The sequence below is a fragment of the Pygoscelis adeliae genome, unplaced genomic scaffold (genome assembly GCF_000699105.1).
Source record: "Pygoscelis adeliae isolate BGI_AS28 unplaced genomic scaffold, ASM69910v1 Scaffold272, whole genome shotgun sequence".
Lineage (NCBI taxonomy): Eukaryota > Metazoa > Chordata > Aves > Sphenisciformes > Spheniscidae > Pygoscelis > Pygoscelis adeliae.
In genome coordinates this window covers 490,811-508,545 of record NW_008824282.1, presented here as the reverse complement: position 1 = coordinate 508,545, position 17,735 = coordinate 490,811, and the positions used below count along the sequence as shown (strand labels likewise).

Genomic DNA, 17,735 nt, shown 5'->3' with positions numbered 1-17,735 from the left:
CATTCCTGTAAGCATATATGCATGACTGAGGGTAAGAAATCTTATTGACAAGGCATAATTTCAATGAGCATTTCACATGTTACTGCATATTATTTTTAGAACTTTTTTTAACAGTTCACACTTACACCTAGTCATCTATAGAAGGGGAAATAGATGCTGGAAGGAGAGGTGCTCAAAGTATTATGTATTCCCCTTAAATAGTGTAAAGCAAAATGGGTGTTCAGAGCCCCCATTTACTTATATCAGATGTCTAATGTCCTATAGCCTTTATATATTACTAGTATGTCTATCCACCAGCCTGTTTCTCATGAGACTGAGTGCTGACTGGCATCTAGCTCGGGCAGGATGTACGGCTTGAAATGCTATTTGAAGTGAAGACCATGAATGTACAGATATAGTTGAATACCCTCAGTTGCCTAGCTTGGGTACGGGTAAGTAGTATGGCTGTGATGATGCAGCATTTTTACAAAGCCAGGTAGCCTAGCAGAAAAACTAGTTCTACCAGACTCAACAGAAAATGAAGGTAAATATACTGTTTTGTACCCTGTAGCAAGCTGGCTTTGGCTTCCTACTTCATACCAGAAGTATAGAGGTAGATAGAAACAAGGAGCAAAGTAACCTCACGGGGTCTTATCTTAGTTGCTGCATGTCCATCAAGTTTACCAAGGAAAGCCCTATTCACTTCATTCTCTTAAATTAATCAGTCCATGGGGAAGACAGGGCTGTACTGCCCTGGCCAACTTGTCCTTTCAGATAGTGAAGTTCAAAATAGTTCACTTTTTCTCATGCAGTCAACCAGACAAATTACTGTGGCTGTTACACAGAAACAGAAGTGATTTTTTTTTAATTGCATCTTGCATTGTTCAGAGGCCTTGTATAACTCTTCTAATTATTTCCAAATCCTTTTTGGGAACTACTGTCAAAATAGCTTGACCATATTAAATCAGTTTAAGATGGCAGTGAAAGGGCAATATAGTCAATTTTTCCACTCTTGATGATTGTGAGGTTTCTGCATCCTTCTGAGGTGCACCTCTTGGCTACTGTAAATTGGTAGCAGAACTCTAACTTCCTGATTTGACTTGTGTGATATTCCTGGTGAAAATGATTCTGACTCCCGGTTTCAAAGCAAGCTTAAAGATCAACTTCAGAGCTTCAAGCAGTAGGTGTGAGTCAAGAAATTACGTGTAAAGGGAAGTAAGAAGCTTTGATAACTGACTTGCTACAAGGAATACCTCTATGCAATCTGATGTAGTTGTGGATTTCTTGTTTAATGTCTTATTTCATATGCCTAGATGACCCTTTATGTGTAGCTCACATGGAAAGGCATGACAGTGTATCTATTGTGAGTTATCTCAAGGCTGAACTATAAGAAAAACACTACTATATCTGTGTGGAGAAACTGAGGGCTGAGTTGCTTACAAGAGTCATCTTGCTGTGGTGTATCTTCCAACATAATTTGGCCATAGATATTTTGATCAATTTTTTTCACCTATGAGCACAGTTGAGAAAGTAATGTTCTGATATAATCTGACATTTTATATTTCCTTGTGCCTGTATAAGGCTTAACTTGAAAGTGATAACACAGTGTACTGAGGCATGTAGGTTTGGTGCAGATGTAGAATTTTGCTTCTACTGATGGGTTTGTTGAATACACCAAAAATTAGTGAAGCACAGCATAGAGAAATTTCTTGTAACCACTCAGACATTTAAGCAAATACTTTGTAGGGGACAGCTTACCAATTTTTATCACCTGGTAAATGTCTTTCTGCAGATTTGGTGTTGGTCTTGCCATAACGGTGCTGCTCTTCTCAAAATGTCTGCATTTCCCAAAGAACAGGATGACATCACTTCACAAACACAAAAAGCCTTCTTGGATGGGTCAGTAATAGCTATTCTGTCCACAACACTTTGCTTGGTATGGACCTTGCTTCTCTTTTTCCATATATGCTATATCTTTAAGCTTGCACGCATCAGGAAACAGGTTCTAGGTCTAAAAGTAGTTTTCTGCAGTGGAATGGGTTTAAGCCCTTGGCCTAACAGCATCGGTCAATTGTGCAGGACTGTAACATCACTGCAGGCTTATTTGTGGAAATACATACATATATCAGATGAACCTCTGTACGAACTGTGGCTTGTTATTAGGTAAAGCAGTACCAAAGCCTGTAGGTCTTAAGTACAGTGCAAGTATCATTAGCTCAATTGTGTTTGCAAGTAAGTGAAGTCTAGACTCATCTCTAAACATGAATTTGCAAGCCGAGTTTAAATCTCTCTGAACTCTATCTCAGAACTAGATTTGTGTTCTTACGTCACTTTAGATGAAGTTATTTAAAATGACTGAGGCAATCTAGCAGTTCACTACTGCTACTTTCAGAGGCGATGGCAGAGAGCACTTTGCTTCAGCTGAGTTAGTGAGCTGAATTAGCTCAGCAGTCTGAAAAATGCCAAAGTTAACATAAGAGGAAGAATATAGCTACCTGGCTGAGAGTTATGGCAATGACTTGTTGCTCTCTTTTTCTGTTTTTTTTTTTTAACCTGTTGGGTGTCCTGGAAAAAACTTCTCTCTTAGCAGCAAGCTATTAGATCAGGCTAGTATGTACCATTTGTACTGCTTCACCGCTAGCTCCTTTCTCCTCATAGATCGAGAACCTGTTAATCATGCAGAAAACAGCTTGATAAGGCTCATAAAACCTCTTTTTGTTTTTAAAATTCATTATACTTGCATGGGAAAGGCTTTTGACCCTTCCTACAGATCCTCTAATGTTTCTCCCCTGAAATGGGGAAGTTTACATGACTTACAGCTCTTTGTAGTGCTGTTTCATAGTGTGAAAGTAAGTAGATCTAGCAGTAAGATGTAACAAGGTATCAACTGATATTTTGATCTCCTGTCTGTGGCCATCTGGAGTTGGGGCAGTATTGGTGGTTTTCTTTGCTATGGAGTACTGGTGGTTAACCACTAATACTTAAAAATATATCTACAAATTGCCCATAAGGGTGTGTTAACATGCCATTTTAATAGTAGTCTGAACTCAAGCACACAGCAGATGTTAACAATTAAGAGCTGCTTTTATTGAAAAAGTTGTTTAGAGCCAGATCTTTTAACACAAGTTGTTTACTTCAATTCAGAAGAAGTATCCTAATTGACAAATGATTGCTTTCCCTCAATTCTCTTATCTGATGCATCTTCCAGTAGGCCTAGTAACCTGCATTTCTGATGTGGGCTCTGGTAGTTCTCACTTAAAGCAGGCTTCTGTGCTACAACGTACATGAAACAAAATACTCTGTCCTGTCTGGGCAAGTGCCCAGAAGGCTTCACTTCTGAAATACGAGCTGGAGCAGCTTTTCCCAAATCTTGACAATAAAAAGCCAGCATGACAACAGAGGTATTTACTAAGCTGATGTTCATCTGAGCTCTGGAGCCTGGATGAGAGGGGACGTTCTGCGTCCAAACCAAAGCTTCATCCTCTCCTCCTAGGGGAAAAATTAGCAGATATGTAGGGAAGTACAAGGCAAGTACACTGTCTTGTTTGAGTCCAAATTGTTTCTTTGTTCTTTTTTTCATGTGTTTCATTAGCAGACCTGGCAGCTAGGTATCAGAATGTAGTTTGGTTGGTAAAAGTCAAGAAAAATTGTGTCTGCTGGGAAGTTTAGGTGTTTCTATCCATCTCCTCTCTCTGGATTCACCTCTAAATAGCCCACTAGTAGAGTAATTTTGGTGTGTCTATTGAAGACAACACTAAAGAAGCAGTAGTAAAAATCAAGTAATGCTTGTAATATTCATAACTGCACAAATGTGCACGAATATAATTTTATTGGTGTAACAGTTAAGAGCAGCAAAACTTGTCATAAGCTTGTAGGCAAGCTTCTGGCCAGTATTTAAAAATGCATGGAGGCCATTAGCTTTCCAGGGTGTGTATCTTTTCGTCTTACAGCTGTTTCCCAAACCATGCCTATTAACTTTGTCTTCAGTGATAATAGTTGGTGCATTATTTGACTTGTGAAGCAGAAGGCTTTAATCTCTTGATGATTTGATTTAGAATCTATAAGACAATTAGCAAACCTCCCTATGAACTCCTGAAGATGGATGACTTGTCAAGCAGCCTTCCATCTCTGCAAGATATCCAGATTGCATACACAAGATTTAAACAGCTGTTTTTGATAGGTAAGTCAAACTTAGTCTTTTGTCTCTAAAGTGACTGATATGCAAAGCATAACAATGCTGTTTTATATCTCATGAATGCAGTCCTTGTCTTGATTGGTGTCTTGCTTTTGACAGTGGTTAGAAGCAGGCTTTTAAATACGTAACTGAAGACTCTGCTTATGGCTGGTGTGTTAATGGAGATTTGTAGCTCTTAGACTTACTACCTCTTGCTAAGCAGTCACAGTATCTGAAAATGATTTTTAAAGAGAGTGACTATGGAGTTTAAATGTTAGTTGGATTGAAATTTATGGGAGAGATTTTTGAATTTTCTGTGGTCCATTGAAATTGAATGTTAATTATTAACGTTTTAAGCCTTGGTGCTATGTCAAGAATTGAGACTAAATGTTAATTAATTTTTGCCTTAGCTTTTGTTACAAACCGGTCACATCTCAAAACATATGAAACGTGAGCTTGTTTAAAATTTTGTCACTCTGGCTGTAGCGCTAAACATGACTACTGTAAATAGTAAGTCCACTTGAAAGGAGTAAAAATGGGAGCCAGGAGGCTTTCAGACTCTTTTGGGACTCCTTAACTATTTTGCTGTCATGAAACAGTACTTTGATCTCACCTCATGGCATGAAAAAAGCTCTACACCACCTTGCAACTGTGCAATGTGCCATTGGGCCATTTTGGACAGTGGGTCTTCTATGAGATAATGAGGGTAAATGTTGCAATAACCTCTGTCTGGTGGCATGCTGAACACTGGGGCAGTTCACATATGGCTATTGATGTTGGACACAATGGAACTGATCATCATTGAAGAACTGTATATTTAAAAATGTAGCCTACAGACAGTGTCTAAGTCCTGTTGGTTTTATACATGGAATTTAGCTGGTAAGTTGGTATTGATTGCAAACTAGTATGAATGGTTTCTGGTAAATATGCAGTAAAGATTTCAGTGACACTCCAAGGAGAAGTCTAAGATACACGAGGTATTTGGCAGACTTTCACATTGAGGATTTTGTCTAGAATACACTGTCAAATCCACAGTGAATCTTTCGTACTACTTAGGAGCTAAAAATAATTACCTATATTTTCATGTAGCTTCTGGTAACTTACCCTCCTGTAGGAAAAAGGCCAAAGCTTGAACTTAAGTCATTTAACATCTTTCAGGAAATACTGCATATTTCCATGGTGTAATTGTATTATTGTCTTACATTACTTGAAGCAAAAGGGAATATGTTAAAACTGCATTCCAGTAAGTGTTTTGGTCTTACAGCTTTTTAAATAAGCTTTGTTAGTAGGCTATAGCTCACTGAATATAGTACTATGCACTAGCAGTCTGAGAAAACCATTCAGCTAACTTCTTGCAGAAGTATTAAGATCTTACAGGAATTGACTACTTTACTACTATTTTTCAAAGTCTGAACACATTAACCATTACTTTTGTTCTATACTTGCCTAGTTAATTTGATTTAGGTAACTTCCAGTGTAACTTAAATTTCCTGAACACATGCCCAAACTGAAGTTTCAGTTATAAAAATCCTCATTAAGCAAAGCAGAAACCACAATAGTAGGTAGCTGCTTGAAAGAGGATTTTGATGGGGAAACCTTGAATCCTCTTAAATTGTTCCTCTTATTTGAAATGTTGCAAAGGCAGATGCTGGTTTTGCTAGATGGCATACAATGAGACTTGTGAGCAATTTCCCCACATACCTTAAATGAGACTTTGAACACTTCAGTTCTCAAATCCTAGTGGAGTATTTCTTCATTGTCCTAGAAGTTAAGGAGGAAGGGAAAGCTTGCTCTCTGTTGTGATGTTATTAAGCAAAATACCTTGATTAAGGGGTAAAACAAGCTGTAAGTGTTTTGTTGTGCCTTCAAAAAGTTCCTGTTTTGACTTGGAGATGACTTTGGCGGAGAACTGCCAGACCATGCAATTGTTTGGCCTGCATAGAGGCCTGCATACAAGTGGTTGAGTTTGTGGTTGAGCATGATTGAACAAAACAAACAAACAGCCACACTGAATGTGGCTACTCAACTTTTCAGAGTAAAACTCTTCTGTACTGTCCATAACGTAAGAGAACTAAAGAAAACTTCATTATGGAATATAAATGTTATTGCTATAGATGAAAGCCTGTTATTTCTACAGGAAAAAAAACAGAAATCCCTTTTCCTTGGTATCATGGGTTTTGGGTGGTTTTGAAGGACTAGAAATTGGACTATAATTTTGCCTTGATTCAGAATGGACAGAGGTTTTTCAAATAGTGATGGCATGCTAAATGGAACGTGAGATTTGGGTGCAAGGGAATATTCTAAAACTCGGAAAGAGGGTGAACTGGGAAGTAAAGGGTATCTTACTTGAAGTACTGTAATGTATGTACTTTAAAGGGTATCATACTTAAAGGTTGGAAGTTAATTTGAAGATGTTAATCAGGAAAGATTGGAGAAAACTACATCTAATGTGAACAGAACTGACTAGGGAGCTTTGAAGATGCATTCTAATGCTTATTTTGTGGTAAGTAGTTTCTATGGCCAGGGTGGAATGAATCAGGGAAAGAAAGTTTTTTTTGTTGTTTGTTTTTTTAATGTGTAATGAACAGAATGAGGGGCACAAGCATGCATGGAGGCAGAACAGCTACAGGAACAAAATAGATAAATACCTGTGCACTTGAGGATCATAGATGCAAGCTGCAGAAAACAAGATAGAAGTGAGTATGTGTTGGAAGTAAACATTGGAAGCATATGGAGAGACTTTGGGAGGTGAAAAGAAGCTATACAGAAACATGCAGAACTGAAGATATCAGGGGGAGAGGAGGGAAGGAGGGAAGTGTGGTGTATCTCAGTTGTTTCTCAATAGTAGAACTGACATAGACCTTGGGCTTCAAGGTTTGTGTCTTATGCAGGAAAGGTAATCTTTTCTGGTTTTAATTGACTGTATCAGCTTGTGAGAGCTTTCCAGTTTCTGAATACTGGCTTTGATAGAAATAAAAGCAATAGATATTTAGGTTGCATTTAACCAGCTACAAAAATCCTAGTGAAACTCAGAGTTTAATGACTGTGGTACAGTACTTGGCCTCCTGGTTTATCTTAACGGTTCTTTTTTTGATGTATTTTAATGTCTCTTCAGTTGCAGTGAAAACTGCTTAAAACCTTTTTCAGGTAGTCTTACATACCATAAATTTGTGTAACCCCCTTCTAAAACCCATTCGTGTTTCTGGCTCTAGTGGTAATGACTTTCAAAATCCAGCCTCCTTATGTTAAGCTTTATATAGATCATGCTTTAGAGTCAAGGCAACTGGAACTTGGAAGAACCATCTCCTCTGATTAAAATTCTCTTCTTTTCCTTTCCCATTTTGTCAACAGATTTATTTACTTGGTTTGGTTGCTATGAACCTACAGCATACTTTTTCTAAAAGCCTATGGTGCTATAAAACTTCACTGGTGTTTGTAGGACTACTTTACTTCCTCATTGAGTTATAGGGTGTTGACTTTAATAGTGACTAGGATTTTCTGACTCCTTAGTATCATTTGTTTCATAACAGCTCATAACTGAAAAGTAATACAATCGACGGCTGTTAATTAGCACTACATATATGTGAACAAACCAATTTTTGGTTTTGGTTTTTTTGCAGATAACAGTACAGACTTCTGGGCAACTGATGTGAAATGGTTTTCATTACTGGAGAGCACAAACTGGCTAGAGATAATCAGGTTTGCTATATCTGTAACCTTCTGGGTTTCAATTTGTTGTTAAATGCATTTGTAGTGGGTTTTCTAGGTAGTGTCTTGAAACATGATGACATTCTTCACCTCCAGTAGGAAATAAAATTAAGACAGACTTATGGTCCCATTTATATATCTTATTTCCACAACTTGAGACAGTATTTTTACAGTGCGGTCTTGTGTTAAGCCTCCCACATGAAAGGACGTGAGAAGCAGCAGATCATTCCATTCCAGCAAATCTATTAAAACTATAGATCCAGTAATTTCTCTCCTGCACTTAGTCACCTTCTTTCCAAACTGAAGTATCCTATTTGTTTCTTGCATGAAACCTATTGCATGTCTCTGACTAGCCTTGCCGTTCTTCTCTGTACTCTCTACTTTTGTAATATCCTTTAGGACGGGATGAACTGCAGTATTCAAGATGTTAGCCCACCAAAGATTTATAAAATGACAGTTGTTTTCAGTTTTGCCCCCTTCCTCTCCTGATTGTTCCTCAAGTTCTTTTTTCTTCTCTCAGCAGTCCACAGTGAGTAAGTGTTGGAATGGTGTTGGCTAACTTAAGGCTTGTTGTAGTGGAATGTTGAGGGATTTTATTTGTTTTCAGTGTTACTTTGTGCTAGCTCTACTGTCTGCCAGTTTATTCTGTGATCAGCTTGTTACCATGAAGTGCTTCTGCAGTCTTCTGCAGTCAGCTTCAGTTCTTTCTAGTCTTAAGAGCAATCAATAAATATTGATAATTACTCATTCCTTAATCCAGAATTTAAATGTATGTTGAATGAGAGGTTCTAGTGAAGATCACGTGTTGAGAAGTGCATTGACATTACAAAGATTACAAGTAGTTTAAAGTAAATGCCAGCCCGAGTTCCTATCCTTATGTTGCTTTGAGACTGGTCATTTCCATACTTGGATCCAGTTGCTTCCTGGATCAGCCTGTTCTTGGCTCTTGCAGTTAGTAGGAATGCCTTCTCAGCTGTTCTAGATGCTAGAACAAAGAATGTGACAACTGCACACTTACGAAGTAAATTGTCAGCTTCCCTTAGTGACCTAAGCAGTTGCAAGAATCCTAATTTGTGTGCAAACTTTTGCTGAAAATAACCAACTTTATGAAGAGTTAGGTCTAGAAACCAACAGTGTTACATCTGTTTTTATGTGATCTTTAATTCCACTCAGTCTTCCTTGTGTAATGATAATCTCTGAATAAATTTTGTCTGCATGTTTATAAGATCTGATTGCTGATCCCTCCCTCTGCTTCTTAAAACCAGATTATGTGAGAAATGTAGTATGTAGTAGATTACAACTTAAGTGTGGTGATGTCGACTCTTTCCAGGATAAAGATCTGGCTCTTAGTAATTGTAATACTTTAGTGTGTGCATGTAATGGCTGCTGTTGATCCAGAATGAAATATTGTATTACAAATGTACAAAGATAACAACTGGAAATGGATGACCAATGGCCAAATAAAGATACCTCTTGACAGTTTGCTCTTAAGGCGAAACAGTTCTTCATTTACACAAGTTGAGCATGGTTTTTGTTGTTTTAAAGGACTAGTCAAGTTTCAGTAGTATAACATCCTAACCCCTTTTAGGGTAAACTAATGTAAAAAAATTAATTGCAAAAATGCTATGAAAATCTTTTCCTGTACCACAACAGGCGAGTCTTGAAGAAAGCAATAGAAGTTGCTGAGTGTCTGGAAAGACAGCATACAAACGTTCTCCTTATAGGTAAGAATTTAATGAGATTATCCTATGTATTTTCTAAAATTTCTTTTGAATTCCTTTAGATGTAGCTTAAGCCATAAGTTTATAATTATGGTAGAGGCTGGTAAAATTCATAGAGTACGCAAAGTACCAGACACCCAAATCTTTCATGCTCCTGGAAATGCTTCCTGTAGTTAAAAAAACATGGTAAGCATACTTCCAGGCGAGGAGAAATATGTTGTGAATGAGAAAGCTGCTGATAATTTGGCAGGAAAGTCATGCTACCTCTTGTTTATGCATTCCTGTTTCCTAACTTTTTTATTAAAGGTCTCCTAGACCTTTTGCTGTACTTTTAACGGGGTAGAGGGACACACCTGCACAAAGAACACAGAGCCTGAAAACTTTCTGAAAGGATGCTTTTATGTTCTAGATACACACTGAGTACTATGTGGTCTCTTTATTAAAAATAGGTGAAAGAATATGCTTATTGTTGTAAAGACTGAGTAAAGTAACCGAACTCAATGTTAACTATTATGCTATTTTGGGATTAGTAATGTAGGGTTTTTTTTTTCCCACACACTGCCATTTGAGAAACCTAGCATGGGGAACAGATGTTTCTAGAAGGCACTTGAAGGGTGAAGAATGCATGTTTCACACCTTGTGAAAAGATGCATGTAGGATAGGAAGGGGAAGGGCAGATAGCTGGCCTGGTTCAGACAGGAGGGGCAGTACGTGCATTGTGGGAGACTGAAGGGCGTAGGCATCAAAGTTAAAGTAGTAAAAGTTTGGGTTTTGCAGGTTTTATGATCAAAGTATTATCCTACTATAAGTGTACACGAAACCTTATGCTTTTACAGAGGGAATTATTGGAAACAGGGATTAACTTCTCTCTGATGCTGTAACACTTGTAAGAAATTGTGTGCTTCTCTAATCTTGAAATACAATTTTGTGTATGTGAAGCTAGCAATACTTTGCTTTCCTACCCAAAGTTTTAGGAATGGCTTAGAGACAATGTGGTTTCTCTTCTCTTCTGTAGAAGAGAGTGCTACTGATCTGTGCTGTGTAATCTCTAGCCTGGTTCAAGTGATGATGGATTCATACAGCAGAACAAAGTCAGGGTTTCAGAGCCTTATTCAGAAGGAGTGGGTAATTGGAGGACACGGCTTTTTGGATCGTTGTAACCACTTGCATAAAAGTGACAAAGAAGAGGTATGGGGGTTTTTTATTACTTTCCTTACTATTTAAAAGTGTACTAGGCATAAGGAGGGATTTAGATGTCAGTCTGGAAGTTCCAATTACTCTGAGGATCTTTAATTTTATGTTTTGTTTTATGGGTTGATGTTTTTTACAGTGTCACTATTTTTGTTTTTTAGAGTTCAGCAATGTCTTTATAACTAAAGAGAACAAATGTAAAATTTCCCATTCAGTCTTGGAGTTTTTTGAAAGACGTATCTCATGCCCTTTCAAACTGCATTAAATGGTACTAGTGTTCATAGAAATAACTCAAGTGAATTGCCTATTGTCATATCTAGAGTTTAACTTTATACTGTCTTGCTAAATGTTGCAGTCTCACCTCCCTATTTTTATTTATATTTTGGGAATAGATCAGATTGCTATGCAGAATGGAAATCACAAGTGTAAACTGACTACTTCTGATCAAGAACTGCTATAAACTAGTTTTGCTTTGACAACTTTAAAGCAGCAGCTTTCATAGCAAGTTCATGTGTGCAAATTCAGATTAGAAAGTGTTCACCTCTTCTGTCAACAGTTGGCCAAGGGTAGCTCAGATGATACTTCTTCAGAGTTCAGCCAAAGTTATATGGAGCAGTTCTGTAGTTAACCAGATTGCTTTCCTTAAGACTTGTATTTGGCGACACTAAATACTGTAAAATAGTCGGCATGGTGGAACATACTTTTTTCTGAAACTGAAGCAATATTTTCTTTACTTAGGCTCCTGTTTTTCTGCTCCTGCTAAATTGTGTTTGGCAGTTGGTACAACAGTATCCTCCAGCATTTGAGTTCACAGAAACTTACTTAACTGTCTTGTCAGACAGCCTCTATGTGCCTATTTTTAGCACTTTCTTCTTCAACTCGCAACATCAAAAAGACACTAATATGGTAAGGATTTGTTATTTTGTGGATGCAATGTGTTGGAGAACAGGTTTGACCAACAAGCAAGGAACACTCAAAAAAAAAAAAAAATCCCTAGCAGCACGGTTTTCCATACTTATTTGAAGGGTGGTGCCTTGAAGGGGGAATGAGTGCAACTTTGGGTGTAAGAAGTCAAGTTCAGGACTTAGGAGTTTATGATGACAAAAGGAAAATAATTCAGGAATATATTACTTCTAATGTGTGCTTATAGGTTCATATTATTTCTTTTCAATGAAAATGGAGCTCCTTAATGTAAGAGGAATATCCTGCTGTCCTGCAGAATAAGTTATCCTCAAAACTCTTGTATAGCATACTCTGTTGTTTTCCAAAATCAACATTTCCTGAATGTTGATTTACATTTGGTTCATGCTTTTCTCTAGCCTAAGAAGCTGGAAGCAATGGGAGTATCCTTTGCAAGGCTGCACAGAGACTAAAAAAAAATAAAGTGAAGATCACTGTCTTGCATATAAATAAAGCACTGATCATAAAATTTAAACTGGTAGCACTGCATAACTGCAGTTAACTTTTGAAGTTTGGAGAGGTGTATTCCACAATCCTAACATGCCCCCTGTGTGTGAGGAATTCAAGTGTCTATCTCCTGCCCCATTTTCAAAACTTAATTTTTCTCCTTAGATTATTTGATCTTATGTTCAACTGTGAAAGGCATTCTTGGTGCTGTCTAATTGCACTGTTGAAATGAAATACTGTCTGAAGTTACAGAGAATAATATTTGTGTCTGTACTCACTTGCATCATTCAGCTATTGAATACATAGAAATCATGAGTTATTGCAACTCTGTGGCCTCTTCTGTGAAAAGCCAGTTTCTTAATTTCACCTTGACTTGGTCAGAATTCCTTTCTAGCAGTATTAATTGTGACCTGTTTGTTTTGGCAGAGTGGTGAAAGCCTCAAGACACAAAGCACTCCTTTCAGATTTCTTACTGTGTGGGACTGGTCTGTGCAGTTTGACCCCAAGGCCCAGGCTTTCCTGAACAACCCTCTTTATGCAGAGAAGCCAAAACTAGATAAAAGTCAACGGAAAACTGCGCGATTCAAAGTAAGATATGTGCTGCTTAACTATTTTTTTAAACGATAAAGTATTTTGCACACTTATACTTCAAATGTACTCACAGTGGAAGTGTTTTTGCGAAGATTTTTATTTTGTGTTCACCTCTTCTGTCAACAGTTGACCAAGGGTAGCTCAGATGATACTTCTTCAGAGTTCAGCCAAAGTTATATGGAGCAGTTCTGTAGTTAACCAGATTGCTTTCCTTAAGACTTGTATTTGGCGACACTAAATACTGTAAAATAGTCGGCATGGTGGAACATACTTTTTTCTGAAACTGAAGCAATATTTTCTTTACTTAGGCTCCTGTTTTTCTGCTCCTGCTAAATTGTGTTTGGCAGTTGGTACAACAGTATCCTCCAGCATTTGAGTTCACAGAAACTTACTTAACTGTCTTGTCAGACAGCCTCTATGTGCCTATTTTTAGCACTTTCTTCTTCAACTCGCAACATCAAAAAGACACTAATATGGTAAGGATTTGTTATTTTGTGGATGCAATGTGTTGGAGAACAGGTTTGACCAACAAGCAAGGAACACTCAAAAAAAAAAAAAATTCCCTAGCAGCACGGTTTTCCATACTTATTTGAAGGGTGGTGCCTTGAAGGGGGAATGAGTGCAACTTTGGGTGTAAGAAGTCAAGTTCAGGACTTAGGAGTTTATGATGACAAAAGGAAAATAATTCAGGAATATATTACTTCTAATGTGTGCTTATAGGTTCATATTATTTCTTTTCAATGAAAATGGAGCTCCTTAATGTAAGAGGAATATCCTGCTGTCCTGCAGAATAAGTTATCCTCAAAACTCTTGTATAGCATACTCTGTTGTTTTCCAAAATCAACATTTCCTGAATGTTGATTTACATTTGGTTCATGCTTTTCTCTAGCCTAAGAAGCTGGAAGCAATGGGAGTATCCTTTGCAAGGCTGCACAGAGACTAAAAAAAAATAAAGTGAAGATCACTGTCTTGCATATAAATAAAGCACTGATCATAAAATTTAAACTGGTAGCACTGCATAACTGCAGTTAACTTTTGAAGTTTGGAGAGGTGTATTCCACAATCCTAACATGCCCCCTGTGTGTGAGGAATTCAAGTGTCTATCTCCTGCCCCATTTTCAAAACTTAATTTTTCTCCTTAGATTATTTGATCTTATGTTCAACTGTGAAAGGCATTCTTGGTGCTGTCTAATTGCACTGTTGAAATGAAATACTGTCTGAAGTTACAGAGAATAATATTTGTGTCTGTACTCACTTGCATCATTCAGCTATTGAATACATAGAAATCATGAGTTATTGCAACTCTGTGGCCTCTTCTGTGAAAAGCCAGTTTCTTAATTTCACCTTGACTTGGTCAGAATTCCTTTCTAGCAGTATTAATTGTGACCTGTTTGTTTTGGCAGAGTGGTGAAAGCCTCAAGACACAAAGCACTCCTTTCAGATTTCTTACTGTGTGGGACTGGTCTGTGCAGTTTGACCCCAAGGCCCAGGCTTTCCTGAACAACCCTCTTTATGCAGAGAAGCCAAAACTAGATAAAAGTCAACGGAAAACTGCGCGATTCAAAGTAAGATATGTGCTGCTTAACTATTTTTTTAAACGATAAAGTATTTTGCACACTTATACTTCAAATGTACTCACAGTGGAAGTATTGGTGCAAAGCTTTTTAATTGACAAAATACATGTACGCCTCAGACTCACCTGGATCTTAAGAATACAGTTTGCACCTGCCTCAGTTATAAATCCGTGTTTTACAGTTACTGTTCATAGCAGTGAACGTAGGGGTTTTTTCCTTCATACTTTTGTGCAGGTGAAGTGATAACTCATGGGACTTAACATCCAGGTGAGTTGCACTGATGTGTTTGAAGTGAGTTTATTTTGTTGCTCCACGGAGTACCTAACTGAAATACATAGCAGGGTTATAATTGCCTCCCTAATTTTGTCGGAGTGCAACTGGAGTGTGTACGTGCACTTGGAGGGGGAGGGGGACCAACAACAAAAACTGTCTAGGGTATGGAGGATTATGGGTGGACCACCTCGTTACTGGAAAGTAGCACAAATTCAGTAAGAAAAGTTTTGTTCTTTTGATTCTAATATCTCTGTACAGAAATTCTGTTCTGTACAAAGTATTCTCGAGTGAGATGCTGTCAGTATGATCTACAGCATTAATCAGAGAACTCTTACGCGGTGGGATGCAATGAGGAACCACTGGATAAAAAATTCTAAATCAAGTGCTTTTTGATTTGTGTGGCTAGCTTAAACTAAACATGGAAGTCTGTAATACTTGAATGTATGCAAAGAATTCTCCTTTTTCAAAGAAAAATGCTTTATTCAGTGTTACTTCATTGCTATAGTTACAGTGCAGGGAAGGGATCTGGGAGTACGAAGTATGCTGTGAGAAGTATTTGGTGTAGTAGTCACTGACGAGTAACAGTTTTAGACTATACAGCAGGGCAGTGGCTGTGTTTAAGCGTATTTGTTGCTTGTAAGTATTTTCTGAATACAAGTTATGTTTTTCTTCCTCTTAAAATGTTTTCTAAAGTCCCATCAATATTTATCTTATTATATTTTTCTTTTCTTTCCTCTTAAAGCATCAACGGCAACTTTCTTTACCACTGACGCAAACAAAATCTTCCTCGAAGAGAGGATTTTTCAGGGAGGAAACAGATCATTTAATTAAAAACATTCTGGGTAAAAGAATTGGCAAGTTCATAAATTCTTCAGATGAACCTCCTAATAGCTTCAGGGAATTCTATGACAGCTGGCACAGTAAACCTGTTGACTATCACGGTCTTCTGTTACCTCGCATCGATGGCCCTGAAATCAAAGTCTGGGCACAACGGTATTTACGATGGATTCCTGAAGCCCAGCTTCATGGTGGTGGTACAATAGCCACAGCTGCCAAGATTTTGGACTTGATGGAGGAAGTGCAAAGCTTGCAGGTGAAAATGGATGAAGAACATAGTCAAGCTGTTTCTGGAGATGTACATTCTGTTCCAATGCTGAGAAATTCTGCCCGTTTGTCATCCTTGTTTCCATTTGCTTTACTTCAGAGACAGTCTATCAAACCAGCTTTACCCACTAGCACCTGGAAGGACTTGGAAGATGAAGATGACTTGGTCAAGAGGGATGATGAATTTGTTGATCTAAGTGGTGATATGTGATAAAGTATATATAAATTAAAGTATGAATTGTATGTGGCTAAGCTCTGAGTTTTAAATGTTGTGCTGTGTCTTCATATAAGGAAGTCACTCAAGCATCTGCAGGCTGTTTAATGGGTGCGTGGGGTCAAAAAAACCCCTTGGTTGGAAAGAACTAGTTGCCGTGATTAACTGAGCGTATTTTGAACTTCCATTTCACTCTAACGTTATTTACTGCAGAAACACATTTTTAGTATAGGTGTAATAAGAACAGAAGTCTAGGCTGGAGCAGCCATATGGCCACTTTGTTTAGAAAAAGAAAAACAAACAAGAAAAAAATTTCTGATATAAAGGTGGAATACCAAACACATACAGCAACAATCGCTATCTGAACATAAAATCTCTTCCCCTTATCCTAAGAGTACTAGGATTGGAAGTACTGTGACTGGGAACTTAACACATCTGTGTTTCCTCCTCCAGGGGAAGGTGCAACTAAATGTGCATTCACAAATAAGCTTTTTACAGCTGAGGAATAAACTTGTGGTCACTAGGGGTTTTCTGTCTACTGTGGCATCGACTGAAGTCATGTGCTTGTTGACCTCATCTTTTCTGACAGTGTTTATCTTTGGCTTGCAGCACTTCACCTTGTGTGGTATTATAATAGCAGCTTGGCTGCTCTAAGCCTGTGCATGCACTTAGCTTACGGATCAGATGCAAGAGTTTAACTACACATTTCAAGTCTTATTGTGTGGCTGCTGTGCTATACACCCTTGCTGCCTTGGAATATAAGTCCCACAGGTTTGCTGTTAATTGTAAGAAATGGCCTGACTCCGAGATTCTAATTTGCCATGAGTATTTTCTCTCCTTTTAATACAGTGAGACTTTCATTTTGACTTGCCCCATTTATGCCAGTTGCCTTTGAGGCTTTCTGTAGCTTGCACTGAGACCCTCCACATAGAAGGGAAGACTGTCTGTAATCCTGCAGTGAAGCTGGGTTTGCGTCTGTTGCCACTTGTCATGAGTTGGTGGTACAGCTTATGAATGTGGCGTTCATACCATATGAACACTCGCATCCTGTTTCTGGATGTTATAACAGTACCTCAGTGAAAAAAGCCATAAAGAAATGCCTGTTGACGTTGACCTACTGTGTGTATGTTTATATATAAAGTATTTTTACTGCAAATAATCGTCCTTTGTAAAGTTGAATATTAGAAGACTGTCAAATCTATTTTGAACCCTTAATGTCTAGAATACCCCAAGAATGGATGCAAGTCATATAATCAGTTAACGCTGAGAGGGTAGACATTGAATATTTTCTCTATTCTCACACCAATTTAGAAATCCATGCTGGAAAACTTAGGTGGTGGAGAAACTGTTGCTTGAATTGGATCAGCTCAGTGTAAATTGGGGATATTAAACTGGGTTACTGATCAATCACTTCACACTGAGTTGTATTAATATGTATAGCAAAAATTTATCAGCAGCCCTCTAAAAATATATTTATTTTAACATACTAAAATTTATTAATGGGGAAAGGAGGAGAGCTTAATGCAACTATGCCAAATTGAACTTCCCAACTCTTGATTGCCTTAAGTCTTAGTAGCGTGAGGACAATACTTGAGTTTGTAGCGTTTTATTTAAAAATACACTAGTACTTATGCTTTCTTCTGTGACACATACGATCTTACAGCCAGCACGTGTCCTTCAGACTTTATTATTGTAGTTCAAGTGAGTCATGTATGCAATAATACTTTGCATGTTGAATGAGCAATGCATCTTTATGACAAAGAAATACCTACCATTCTAAGGTTATTTGGGTTCAAGGG

General features: G+C 37.8%; 1 protein-coding gene across 1 annotated transcript in view; it reads left to right on the top strand.

The window, feature by feature from the left end:
- The window catches only part of MTMR12 (myotubularin related protein 12), a 32,337-nt gene extending 15,535 nt beyond the window's left edge, over positions 1–16,802 (top strand). Inside the window, exons 9-16 of the mRNA XM_009318456.1 lie at positions 1,772–1,878; positions 4,035–4,159; positions 7,774–7,852; positions 9,515–9,585; positions 10,598–10,770; positions 11,512–11,679; positions 12,607–12,768; positions 15,361–16,802. Coding sequence (XP_009316731.1) covers positions 1,772–1,878; positions 4,035–4,159; positions 7,774–7,852; positions 9,515–9,585; positions 10,598–10,770; positions 11,512–11,679; positions 12,607–12,768; positions 15,361–15,933 — 1,458 coding nt within the window. The 3' untranslated portion in view covers positions 15,934–16,802. The remainder of the gene's footprint in view (positions 1–1,771; positions 1,879–4,034; positions 4,160–7,773; positions 7,853–9,514; positions 9,586–10,597; positions 10,771–11,511; positions 11,680–12,606; positions 12,769–15,360) is intronic.
- The last annotated feature ends 933 nt before the right edge of the window (positions 16,803–17,735 follow it).